This window comes from Brienomyrus brachyistius, unplaced genomic scaffold (assembly GCF_023856365.1).
Source record: "Brienomyrus brachyistius isolate T26 unplaced genomic scaffold, BBRACH_0.4 scaffold34, whole genome shotgun sequence".
Taxonomy (NCBI): Eukaryota; Metazoa; Chordata; class Actinopteri; order Osteoglossiformes; family Mormyridae; genus Brienomyrus; species Brienomyrus brachyistius.
This window is the reverse complement of record NW_026042309.1, coordinates 1,888,782-1,902,493: the sequence shown is the minus strand read 5'-3', so window position 1 is coordinate 1,902,493 and position 13,712 is coordinate 1,888,782. Positions and strand designations below refer to the sequence as shown.

At 47.7% G+C, this 13,712-nt stretch overlaps 1 protein-coding gene and 1 long non-coding RNA gene across 5 annotated transcripts in view; one reads left to right on the top strand and one right to left on the bottom strand.

Annotated features, from left to right (window-relative positions):
• LOC125721585 (NACHT, LRR and PYD domains-containing protein 3-like) overlaps positions 1 to 13,206 on the bottom strand; it is a 33,448-nt gene extending 20,242 nt beyond the window's left edge. For all 3 annotated transcript variants that reach the window (XM_048997543.1, XM_048997544.1, XM_048997545.1), the window contains exons 1-3: positions 13,023 to 13,206; positions 10,591 to 10,692; positions 1,664 to 1,777 (exon numbers count right to left, since the gene is read on the bottom strand). In XM_048997543.1, coding sequence (XP_048853500.1) covers positions 1,664 to 1,777; positions 10,591 to 10,652 — 176 coding nt within the window. In that variant the 5' untranslated portion in view covers positions 10,653 to 10,692; positions 13,023 to 13,206. The remainder of the gene's footprint in view (positions 1 to 1,663; positions 1,778 to 10,590; positions 10,693 to 13,022) is intronic.
• Positions 4,087 to 5,216, top strand: LOC125721641 (uncharacterized). 2 transcript variants are annotated; one of them, XR_007385876.1, is made up of 3 exons: positions 4,087 to 4,450; positions 4,679 to 4,904; positions 5,129 to 5,216. It is a non-coding gene; the product is annotated as an uncharacterized LOC125721641 (long non-coding RNA). The 2 variants fall into 2 exon arrangements; XR_007385877.1 differs by lacking the exon at positions 5,129 to 5,216 and adding an exon at positions 5,017 to 5,081.
• Positions 13,207 to 13,712: the final 506 nt, after the last annotated feature.

Here is a 13,712-nt window from a genome sequence, read left to right as displayed (position 1 = left end):
CTAACCTGGCCCTCCGTGTACAACTGGCGCTAACCTGGCCCTCCGTGTAGAACTGGCGCTAACCTGGCCCTCCGTGTAGAACTGGCGCTAACCTGGCCCTCCGTGTAGAACTGGCGCTAACCTGGTCCTCCGTGTAGAGCTGGCGCTAACCTGGCCCTCCGTGTAGAACTGGCGCTAACCTGGCCCTCCGTGTAGAACTGGCGCTAACCTGGTCCTCCGTGTAGAGCTGGCGCTAACCTGGCCCTCCGTGTACAACTGGCGTTAACCTGGCCCTCCGTGTAGAACTGGCGCTAACCTGGCCCTCCGTGTAGAACTGGCGCTAACCTGGTCCTCCGTGTAGAGCTGGCGCTAACCTGGCCCTCCGTGTACAACTGGCGCTAACCTGGCCCTCCGTGTAGAACTGGCGCTAACCTGGCCCTCCGTGTAGAACTGGCGCTAACCTGGCCCTCCGTGTAGAACTGGCGCTAACCTTGCCCTCCGTGTAGAATTGGCACTAACCTGGCCCTCCGTGTAGAACTGGCGCTAATCTGGCCCTCCGTGTAGAACTGGCGCTAACCTGGCCCTCCGTGTAAAACTGGCGCTAACCTGGCCCTCCGTGTAGAACTGGCGCTAACCTGGCCCTCCGTGTAGAACTGGCGCTAACCTGGCCCTCCGTGTAGAACTGGCGCTAACCTGGCCCTCCGTGTAGAACTGGCGCTAATCTGGCCCTCCGTGTAGAACTGGCGCTAACCTGGCCCTCCGTGTAGAACTGGCGCTAACCTGGCCCTCCGTGTAGAACTGGCGCTAATCTGGCCCTCCGTGTAGAACTGGCGCTAACCTGGCCCTCCGTGTAGAACTGGCGCTAATCTGGCCCTCCGTGTAGAACTGGCGCTAACCTGGTCCTCCGTGTAGAGCTGGTGCTAACCTGGCCCTCCGTGTACAACTGGCGCTAACCTGGCCCTCCGTGTAGAACTGGCGCTAACCTGGCTCTCCGTGTAGAACTGGTGCTAACCTGGCCCTCCGTGTAGAACTGGCGCTAACCTGGTCCTCCGTGTAGAACTGGCGCTAATCTGGCCCTCCGTGTAGAACTGGCACTGTCATTATCTCTTCATCATGTAACAGCTACAATATTTTATTTATTAGACCTGCAACATTTATAACTAAGAGTCCAAAGCACATAGAGATTTATAAAATCAAACTGGTACAACTAAAATCAGCCTCCAATGACAGCTTATGGGTGCAATATTAATTATACAGATATGTCAGGACCATGTGTAACTGTCACACATAAACAACTATACTGAACATCTAACAACTAAAACAGAAACACCCCCCCAGAAGAAGACGATTTGTTGTCCCGTCTTTCTTAATGGACATCCAGCAGTGACCTAAAATCAGGGTCAGCCTGATTTTTTTAAGCTTTATACTGAGAATTAAAATTTTTAATCCAATTTTCAATTATCAAACTTCCAATTTCGGTTCACAGGAAGTCAGTCTTTACAGCAATCCTCTTTCTTTTACCTCTTATGTACTTTACATACTGTATAGAATACAGACTAAATTCTCAAAGGTAATAGGATTTGTAAAAGTTACAATTATTTTCATCACAGCTTGAATGTGCCTGTTTGCCTTTTAAGTGAGAGTCTGGGTGTTTTAAACAATGTTTGTTAAAATACACATTTACGTTTGATCTGTATGAAAAGGTCCCTCTCTGAAGGTGAGTGGTTTATCCATTGACCTGTCACTCTTCAGGGAAACACAGCTGGGTACAGGTGAGTCTGCTCTCTCCATCAGGACACTGTGGGCAGCGAGAGGAAACAAATCTTCATTATATAAATATAATTCATATACTGTGATCAGCATCACATTAAATCTTCAGTTTAATCAGTCTTCAGCTTAACCTGCCGTGAAGCTCTTCATGCAAACAGGTTTGTTTACAGTTAGATTTCATGTGAAATAAACTATGTGACCTAAAAATAAGTTTCCTATATGAAAAGTTTGGTTATCACTATTACAGCAAACAACATTTACACCGAACTAGACGCTGTTGGAATGACAACAATGTATTTCCTGCCTCATTTCTGCCATAGAATTGTTTGAAACTTTATGTGTACATATGGCAGGTCTAGCAGAATAAGACCAAGCTGGAATGGGAGACATATTATGTGTAAGCAAAAATTTTGTGTCCTGGGAACACCCAGAACACACATGTAAGCACATTTTTTGATGGCCTCTTAACGTGGGTATGCTGGGGGGGGCGAGACGCTTCAGGTGGTGAAAAGCAAAGTTAAAAACAGACAAAATAATCAAGTTCATTGAAGCAAAACAGTCTAAGAAATCAGAATGAGTTACATATTTATTAACAACGTAAAATGTGACTGCAAAGCACTGCATAAATAACCTCGGTTTTCAAAATTGTCTTTTGTTTCTGAATGCTGGTAATCTAGTGTAAGTAAATACTGCAGGACATTATGGTCAAATGCATCTGCCGCCCCAACAGAACAACTGGCACTAACCTGGCCCTCCGTGTAGAAATGGCACTAACCTGGCCCTCCGTGTAAAACTGGCACTAACCTGGCCCTTCGTGTAGAACTGGCACTAACCTGGCCCTCCGTGTAGAACTGGCACTAATCTGGCCCTCCGTGTAGAACTGGCACTAATCTGGCCCTCCGTGTAGAACTGGCACTAATCTGGCCCTCCGTGTAGAACTGGCACTAACCTGGCCCTCCGTGTAGAACTGGCACTAATCTGGCCCTGCGTTTAGAACTGGCACTAACCTGGCCCTCCGTGTAGAACTGGCACTAACCTGGCCCTCCGTGTAGAACTGGCACTAACCTGGCCCTCCGTGTAGAACTGGCACTAACCTGGCCCTCCGTGTAGAACTGGCACTAACCTGGCCCTCCGTGTAGAACTGGCACTAAGCTGGCCCTCCGTGTAGAACTGGCACTAACCTGGCCCTCCGTGTAGAACTGGCACTAATCTGGCCCTCTGTGTACTCTTCATGCAAACAGGTTAGTTTACTGTTAAATTTCAAGTGAAATAAACTGTGTGACATAAAATTAAGATTCCTGTATGAAAGGTTTGGTTATCACGCTACAAAAGGCAGAAGCTGCCGAGACGCCGTTCGTCCTCCGGGAAACGGTCCAACCTCTGCCGACAGCCACCGGAGGAAGAAGAAAAAGAAGCCAAAGGAGAAGAGACTGGTGGAAGAACCGACCATCTTCCTGGCAGCTGTCTCTCTCTCCGCAGCTTCTCTCCCCGCCGGATATCAGAAGGTACCCCTCCCAATCCGGAACCCGGCAGGGTTCACCCCGGACATCACCGTCGCTGCGCTCCTGCAGGTGCCCAAAGCCCGCATCGCCCTCAGAACTGCTGCCGCTAGCAGCTTACCACTTCCGGGAGGCAGGCCTGGCTAATTAGTGGGCCAGGGCAGTATGGGATACTATCCTGCAGGTGCCCAAAGCCTGCATCGCCCTCAGAACTGCTGCCGCTAGCAGCTTACCACTTCCGGGAGGCAGGCCTGGCTAATTAGGGGGCCAGGGCAGTATGGGATACTATCCTGCAGGTTCCCAAAGCCCACATCGCCCTCACAGAGCTGCTGCCGCTAGCAGCTTACCACTTCCGGGAGGCAGGCCTGGCTAATTAGGGGGCCAGGGCAGTATGGGATACCATCCTGCAGGTGCCCAAGGCCTGCATCGCCCTCAGAGCTGCTGCCGCTAGCAGCTTACTACTTCCGGGAGGCAGGCCTGGCTAATTAGGGGGCCGGGGCAGTATGGGATACTATCCTGCAGGTGCCCAAAGCCCACATCGCCCTAAGAACTGCCGCCACTAGCAGCTTACCACTTCCGGGAGGCAGGCCTGGCTAATTAGGGGACCAGGGCAGTATGGGATACTATCCTGCAGGTGCCCAAAGCCCACATCGCCCTCAGAGCTGCTGCCGCTAGCAGCTTACCACTTCCGGGAGGCAGGCCGGGTTAATTAGGGGGCCAGGGCAGTATGGGATACTATCCTGCAGGTGCCCAAAGCCTGCATCGCCCTCACAGAGCTGCCGCCGCTAGCAGCTTACCACTTTCGGGAGGCAGGCCTGGCTAATTAGGGGACCGGGGCAGTATGGGATACTATCCTGCAGGTGCCCAAAGCCTGCATCGCCCTCACAGACCTGCCGCCGCTAGCAGCTTACCACTTCCGGGAGGCAGGCCTGGCTAAGTGGGGGGCCAGGGCAGTATGGGATACTATCCTGCAGGTGCCCAAAGCCTGCATCGCCCTCACAGACCTGCCGCCGCTAGCAGCTTACCACTTCCGGGAGGCAGGCCTGGCTAAGTGGGGGGCCAGGGCAGTATGGGATACTATCCTGCAGGTGCCCAAAGCCCGCATCGCCCTCACAGAGTTGCCGCCGCTAGCAGCTTACCACTTCCGGGAGGCAGGCCTGGTTAATTAGGGGGCCAGGGCAGTATGGGATACTATCCTGCAGGTGCCCAAAGCCCGCATCGCCCTCACAGAGTTGCCGCCGCTAGCAGCTTACCACTTCCGGGAGGCAGGCCTGGTTAATTAGGGGGCCAGGGCAGTATGGGATACTATCCTGCAGGTGCCCAAAGCCCGCATCGCCCTCACAGAGCTGCCGCCGCTAGCAGCTTACCACTTCCGGAAGGCAGGCCTGGCTAATTAGGGGGCCAGGGCAGTATGGGGTACTATCCTGCAGGTGCCCAAAGCCCGCATCGCCCTCACAGAGCTGCCGCCGCTAGCAGCTTACCACTTCCGGGAGGCAGGCCTGGCTAATTAGGGGGCCGGGGCAGTATGGGATACTATCCTGCAGGTGCCCAAGGCCTGCATCGCCCTCAGAGCTGCTGCCGCTAGCAGCTTACTACTTCCGGGAGGCAGGCCTGGCTAATTAGGGGGCCGGGGCAGTATGGGATACTATCCTGCAGGTGCCCTAAGCCCACATCGCCCTAAGAACTGCCGCCGCTAGCAGCTTACCACTTCCGGGAGGCAGGCCTGGCTAATTAGGGGACCAGGGCAGTATGGGATACTATCCTGCAGGTGCCCAAAGCCCACATCGCCCTCAGAGCTGCTGCCGCTAGCAGCTTACCACTTCCGGGAGGCAGGCCGGGTTAATTAGGGGGCCAGGGCAGTATGGGGTACTATCCTGCAGGTGCCCAAAGCCTGCATCGCCCTCACAGAGCTGCCGCCGCTAGCAGCTTACCACTTCCGGGAGGCAGGCCTGGCTAATTAGGGGGCCGGGGCAGTATGGGATACTATCCTGCAGGTCCCGATGGCTCTAAAAGGGGCAGCACCTACTTTTATGGTGCCAACTCTGAAGGCAATAGTTGATGCACAGCAAATTTTGCAGTTTTAAATTGACACTGCATAGTGTTTATATAATTCTCACCAAATCAGTGTTACATTTTACACTTTACAGAGTGCAATGAGTGTTGTCGTATAGTGTTACGTTTTATTAGCTCTTATAGTGTTCAGTTGACACCACAGAGTGTTAGATCACTGTAACTCCTCCTCTTCACAGATTCCAGGCCCATATGCCCCATTTAATGTGGACACCTCAGCCTTTTCTTATTATATACTCATTTTTTCTTGGCTCATTGCTGATTCTTTTGAAGATCAGAGAACTGTGTGCTAATAAGTTAAAGAAAGCCTTGATCTTCATGGCTTTTTCTGATCTTTTTTAAATTCACCATAATGGTGTTGAATAAATTATATGTGAAAACAGTCACTGGGATGGATTTGCTGGGGTCTGTTTTTGCAGGTTAGTCAGTGATTGGTGCTTTCTGTGGAGGCTCCCTAGAGCTGGACAGAGATGTCATGCTAAGACAGATGTGAAGGGATGACAATTCTCAGCTAAACTGTCTTCCGGGAAACATGTCAGCATTGTATGTATTTGCTACACAGAACTAATCTAAACTCCTTTGGGATCACACACCTACCATAGTCACTGTACTACTCAGACCACTTAGCACACATCAATTCAAGCATAGAAAAAGCCCAAATTAATAGCATTAGAATGTGGTAGAGACTAATATCCATGACGTACCATCCTCGAACACAGTGTGTTCTAAAATTTAAGCCCAATAAAAATCTTAGTATTAAATGAGCAAAATCATTTGATTTGTTCTTCTATCCCAAGTTGTGGTCTAAAAGCAATAAGGTCACCAGCCATTATATCTGCTTTAGGGAAAATGCACTCCTGTGGCCACTAGGGGAGCCCTCGCCTCTTCTGGGCCCAGCTAAATAATTATGTTACGCATTCTAACAAGCTTTATTATCTGTGTCAGTAAGCACTGCTTTTACACTAATTACTCCTGTAGCCACTAGAGGAGCTCTCACCTCTTCTGGGCCCAGCTAAATAATTATGTTACGCATTCTAACAAGCTTTATTATCTGTGTCAATAAGCACTGCTTTTACATTAACACTCCTGTGGCCACTAGGGGAGCTCTCACCTCTTCTGGGCCCAGCTAAATAATTATGTTACGCATTCTAACAAGCTTTATTATCTGTGTCAATAAGCCCTGCTTTTACACTAACACTCCTGCTGAGAGGCTAGTTTTAGTCTTGCCCTTGTCATTAGGAACACATGAGAATTTTGCGCAGTGCTGTTTCACAGAGGATTCTCACTGGTTTTCCCCAAGACTGGTACCATACATTTTGTACAGTTTCATACCACAGGTGATTGCGAGAGGAAGCGATTGGTTTACTTTTATACTGGTGCAAGGAAACTATTTTATTCATACTTAAAATAATAAAATAATTATTTAGTGTCTAAACGTTCTTTCTTTCAGTCAATCCCAACTTTAAAGTGTTAAATGAAACACTGATTTGGTAAGAATTATATAAACACCATGCAGAGTTAATTTAACACTGGCAAATTTGCTGTGTGACTTGACTGTTCAATCCCTTCCTGACCTGTTTTGCCTGTTCCTGACCTGCCTGTCATACTGTACCTGTTTCTAAAGTTCCTGACCTGCTAGGCCTGGCGGCTAACACACCACCCAGTGAGGCTCCAACCCCGGCAGCTTAAGCGCCGCCCCAACGGAGCTCCAGTCACGGCTGCTGCAACGGCACTCTCAGAGGCCCCTGCTGCGTGGCCTGATGCGCTGACGGAGTTCCAGTCCTGGTGGCCGACATTCTGCCCCCCACGGTTCCTGGCCTGCCTGACCTGCCCACAGAGGCTCCAGTCCCAGCAGCTGACGCGCCGCCTGGGCCCCACCCACCCTGACCCTAGCTCACCCTCGCTTGTCTTGGCTGGGGCTCAGGGGGGGGTGTCTGTGGGTCTTCTGGTTCCTGTTTGGCGGTCACCTGAAGGTCTCCCTCCAAAGACTTGTCGGCAGCCTGTGGTTCCGCCTCCGAAACCTTGTTGGTCGCCGGTGGGTTCCCCTGCATCGACTCCTCGGTCGCCCGTGGTTCCCACCACTCCAGCTCGTTGGTGGATAGCGTCTTTGCCTGCTTTGGCTGCGCCATCGCCTGCTACGGCTTTTCTTCCCTCCTTGCCTGCGCTGTGGTCCCCTCCATCTCCCTCCTCGCCTCCCCTGGTGCCCCCCTCTGACTTCCTCCTCACCTTTCCGCCTGTCCCTCAGCCTATCTCATCGCCCCTTGCGGGGTCCCTTTCGGCTCCGGCCTTACGGTTGCCTGCGGCTCCTACAGCTACAAACCCTCGCCTGCTGCTGTTCCCTCGGGCTCCCCATTTTCCCCCATCCTCTGCCTTCCTGCCTCCTTGTTTTGTGCTTCCTGTATCTGTTCCTCGTCCAAGAATACGTCACCCACGTGTATGGAATTAATCTGATTACTGTAATATTCTGGGAGGTCGTAATTGTGGATTAATTCTGATCGTGTGGGGACTGATCATCCTGAAATGCAGATCAATCGTCCATGATTCACCCCAAATGTTACTAAACATGTTATTCTTTACCAATCCCTTGTAAAACCTGTCCCGCCATAAATAACCTGGGCTCATAAAAGAAGCCAGGACGTTTATCTTGGTTTCCGGGAGACAGGAGGGGGTCGGTATACGGCACCTTAAATTGCCTTTAGGGGGGACAGGGAGGCATTGCGCAAAGACACCTGGCGCCTCGGACAAAAGGGGGAATTGGATAACACATTGCCTGGGGAGAGGGGTGAGCCTGGCCAGCTCGTCCCCTGCCCGCAGGCAGCACCCAATTTAATATAAAGGATGGGGAAAACTCAGTACTGACCGGAGCTCAGCCGTGGGATAGAGCGCGCATCGCCCGGCATTTCTTGGAACTCATGTGTTGGTCTCCTGCCAGTACGGAAAAGAGCTCCTCAGTCCGTGTGTGAAGGTGGGTGATGATGGCACGCCAGAGTGTAAATAGTTTAGCAGCTGCTTTCACGTTTAATTGATCATGGGGATTAATTATCACCACTCGTAATAATAATTCTCATTATCTATATTTTTATTGTTGCTTTTCTATATATATATATTTTTTTTTTTCATGATTCATTTATTCCATATCTGTTGTGGTACAAGGATATTTTGCATTGTTTCAATTGATATGTTGATATTGATTTTAATGCGAGGTTATATTGTATCACATGTATTAAAGTGTTTTTTTTGAGTGAACCTAAGCGTGCCTGTTTGTTCCTTCGAGAGCCCTATATCCCTCTCTCCCATTTTAAGACACCTGGTGTCTCCTTTTATGGTACGCTTGTGTCAGGTGTTATCCTGGCTTCTGCCGTTGTGTCTGTTCTGTGTGTCGGTCCTGTTTCCAGTGTCTCGTTGATGGTTTTGCTTTTGTTTTCCTGGTCCCATATCCCTGGCCCCATCTCGTCCATCATTTGGGGGGGGGGGGGGGAGTTCTGTCATAACCTGCTCGTTCGATCCTCTCATGTGCCACGCCCCCTCATTAACCTCATGTGAATTCCTAATTGTTATCAGGTGTCTCCTGTTATTTTGACTTGTCTGGTGTATTTCAGTTCACGTCAGAGTCTGTATCCCCAGTTCCGTCATTGATGTCTTCACCATGTTTTATTTTGTCTGCCTGTTTGTCCTGAATAAACCCCATTTCCTGCACCTCTGTTGCCTAATCCTGACTCCTTGCTCACTCGCCCAGCACACAGATGTGACAATTACAGCCTCTGTTACTAGACTTGGCTGCTGTTCCTTTTTTCCATGTTTTTTGTTTGTATATTTTAGGGCTATCAATAGATTACAATATTTAATCGTGATTAATCGCACAACAGTCCATAGTTAATCACAAATTAATCGCAAATTAAATCATGAATTTATTCAACATTCACCGTAAAGGGATTTTTTCAGGTGTTAATATTTTTATCAATATTCTAGTTGCAAGGCATGATTGCTTTATGTAAATGTATGCATGTATTATTGGAAATCAATTACCAACAATAAACAACAACAAAGATTGGCCAAAGATCATCAGAAACCCTTCATCACTTAAGAAAAACCCAACAACAGATTGGCACATTGACCTGCTAAATATTACATATTACTTAGTCATATAACTAAGAATAGATCCGAGACGGCAACCTTTTTAAAGCAAAAAGCCATTTTATCCTAAATGTCTGACCCAAGATTTACAATGGATAGAGAAGAGGGTTTGAGATACGATTTTTAATGTGATATCTGTATATATGCATTTAAGTTACTCGGTCTCGTAACAGCACACAGGTGACTAATATCACAATATTGTTCAGTTCTGTAGCGACAGTCTTCACCCTCAGCCAAGTTGGTTTGGCTCTGCAGTCGTCTGCCCTTCACTCTCCACTTCCCTACTTGTAACTGTGCTGACTGAGCAGCGCAAAATGTCCTCAGCACTCCGAACGCAGCTGGCTATAATATGTAAATTGGAGAAAATATAATAATTTTACGAAGATCTGGGAAGGTGTGGTGATGATTTATTACGAAAAGTATATTATTAGGAAGAATTAGGAATCCCAATAAACTTAATAAGCCTACATCCAATCTTGGACACTGAGGAAAACTCCGGAAACCACATCATTTGACCAGAGACATACTCTCATAGAGAATGAGTTTGAGGAAGATGAATTAGGCAGTTAAGACATCACAGAAGCGTGCAACAGAGCGCCTCACTCATATATAACTAAATAGATAGCTAAATAAAAAATAACATTAACCCATAAATAAATTATTTATATTTATGAAAGTATTATCATAATATGGTAAGACATGAAAATGCATCTATCGTTCTGAGAAGAACCGCAACCTGGTATGGTATTTAAGACCAGATGTACTTTGGTGGTAACTCATTTCACATCTACAGTAACTGCAAATAGCTTTGGTCTTGTCGATGGACCCATCTGACATAGTTTTGAAGCTGAACCTGCTATTCAAAATACCTTTTTCTCTGTTCATTATTTTTCCCGAGCTGCCATCTGACTCAACAGGCTTTAATGGCATCAAAAAAATTAGTCACGTTATAATGAATTCCCGTTGACGCGCTATTTGTTCTCTGCCACCTTACGATATGTGGTTGTTTTGCGTAGGAGGGATGATGCGATGGTTGCCTCTAAAATAGAAGAATTGGCTGATTTTGGAGGAAAGGGAAACTATGGCCTGACTATAGACCCAGAGAGACATGCATGCTAGTCGGCTGTAACACTGCTACCTCTCAGTCCCCTTTGTTTTACGCTCCATAGAGGGGCTCATTTCCGAAGCAGGTTCCTCCATTTTGTTGCTGATCCAGAGCAGATGATTCTTGCTGAGGTCTCTGTAAACATGAAAGGTAAATAAACACATAAAAATACAATATACAATAATCAACACTTTTACATTGAACTAGACGCTGTTGGAATGACAATAGTGTATTTCCCGCCTCATTTCTGCTACAGAATTGTCTGAAACGTTATGTGTACATGTGGCAGGTCTAGTAGAATAAGACAAAGATGAAATGGGAGACATATTATGCATTATCTGCGACGGGCTGCCCCCCCATCCTGGGTTGTTCCCTGCTTCGTGCCCATTGCTTCCAGGATAGGCTCCGGACCCCCCCCCCCACGACCCAGTAGGATAAGCGGGTTGGAAAATGGATGGATGGTATGGATTGATTATGCATTATTATACAGATATTGGCTCAGGGGTATGTACAGGTAGTTAATTATCATGCACAAAATATAGGTTTGATTGACCATAACCCCGTCTTTCCACCATGGAGCTGAATGCAACTTTGTGCGGCTACTTGCAGGGGAGTTTCTAGCTACTGAAAAAATCAGGGGCTAAGTCAAGTTTACTGGGGCTTGAGTGTTTTTGTTTTTGAAGGAATATCGACATTGAGGCTAAAATACTCTGTGTTCAGCTTAAAATACTATAGGCCCGAGTGATCAGACCTAACAACGCCCACGGCACATTGTCAGATATGGAAGAGCGTTTTCAAGTTTGAATATAACATATATTATGCTTTATTACAGAGATTTGAGTCTAAACCCTAGTGTTCACACACATGCAAACTCATTCCGACAGCATCTTACGGAGCCCTGTGCCACAGACCCTGTGCCACAGACGGTCAAAGAGGGTTTGTTTTTCATGCACACCATGTACTACATCCATCCATCCATTGTCCAAACCGCTTATCCTACTGGGTCGCGGGGGGTCCGGAGCCTATCCCGGAAGCAATGGGCACGAGGCAGGCAAATGACTGATTAAATACAGAGCCCAGCCTGGGATTTAAAACGGCGATCTTTCGGTCACAGGTACTGACCTGCTACTACGTAAATGACTGATTAAATACAGAGCCCAACCTGGGATTTAAAACGGCGATCTTTCGGTCACAGGTACTGACCTGCTACTACGTAAATGACTGATTAAATACAGAGCCCAGCCTGGGATTTAAAACGGCGATCTTTCGGTCACAGGTACTGACCTGCTACTACGTAAATGACTGATTAAATACAGAGACCCGCCTGGGATTTAAAACGCCGATCTTTCGGTCGCAGGCACTGACCTGCTACTACGTAAATGACTGATTAAATACAGAGCCCACCCTGGGATTTAAAACGGCGATCTTTCGGTCACAGGTACTGACCTGCTACTCCGTAAATGACTGATTAAATACAGAGCCCAGCCTGGGATTTAAAACGGCGATCTTTCGGTCACAGGTACTGACCTGCTACTTTGTAAATGACTGATTAAATACAGAGCCCAGCCTGGGATTTAAAACGGCGATCTTACGGTCACAGGCACTGTCCTGTTGAGTCACACACCTCACACAAACCAGCTACACTAAAGGTCTCCAGCTCCAGAGAGCTACTGTACAATAGGTTGTCTGTCCTACTGATGAGCCACACGTACTCAGGTACATTCCAGGAACAGGTATTTCAGGTATAACAGGTTTGGTGGAATTTACCTGAGAACAGTGACAGCAAAGCATTACATGATTTTGTCATTAAAAATGCTTTTTGTGGCAAAGAATGTATTTTGTGCATGAAAATGAGCGCTTGACACTTGGTGCCCCATAGAAGAGCAGCAAGAATTTAACTGTATGAACATTACATTCCAATGCGAAAATAATGCTCAATTAGATGAATTCTGCCCATTATATGGTGTCTGTGTGTATCTGAAGTCCTTACAGATGCATACAAATTTATAGTAAATGATCTTATTCCAGGAAGGTAAATAGGCGTAACTTGTGTGTAAAAAGTCACCCTATGGGACTTTAGGGCTCCTTACCGTAAAGTTTCAAAATACTGTCTAGTTTATTCCCGTAGGGTCCCGCGCTCCATGTTTAGGCAACATTGTACTTAAGGCGAACCCATTTACTCCATGCAATCAGTTACAGTGTATCGAATTATAATAAACGTCTAATTCTGCTGTTATATCCCAGTATGTGTGTTAAACAGGGGCGGATTTAAAGGGCCACCACATCACATCAAAATAATAAAAAAAACATTTTATTTTCAAATAAGCACAGAACAGACACGGTAAGGCGCGGCCGCCCCCATAAATATAACTGGCCCCTGATGGCCACCCAATCAAAATTTTCCGCAGACGCCGCAGGTTAAACATACTTATTTTATTAGTTTTATCTGTTGATTATATTCTTACCTTGCAATGCAAATGCCTTTGTATTATTCCAGAATCCTATTCGTGTTTCTTGGTGAAACTGGGTTAAAATCCCTTTCACTTTCATTTATAGAAAAGGAATTATCAGCTTCGTCCTGTGGTGGGGGTGTGGAGAATACCTGCCCTCCGGTAACTGACTAGCTGGACTTGGTGGGGGCGGGGGAATGTCTACTCAGGATCTCAGGATCTCAGGGACGGGGTGCCGGACCGGTGCGCAGTAAGAAGTGCGGCTGTTTAACACAGCGACCCCTTTTTCACTGGCTGCCGATTGTCGGGGGGGGCGTAAGTGTGTAGGGAAGATGAGGCTCCGTGTTGTCGATTGTACTGGCAGCGGGGCGGGTCGAGTTTTGAAGCCGGGGCTTGTGGTCGGTGTGTCACAGCGGGGCGGATCCTCTCCCGGGGAGGCTGGTGTTGCTTCATTCCAGGGCAAGTTCACGTCCTTTAAAAAACCGAACTTCATGTGAATGTGTTGATGTGCGTTGATGAGGTTTTTAGGCTCGATTTTAGGCATCATCTCGAGATCACGACTTATTTTTTTTCTTGTGATGTCGACATAACCCATGTCACTTTCCCATGATCTCGAGGTTCAGTATTATCCTCATGAACGAATGCAGCAGATTTTGCTTAGATCGTGGACTGTCCAAATCAGAATCATAATCATTAGACTTTATT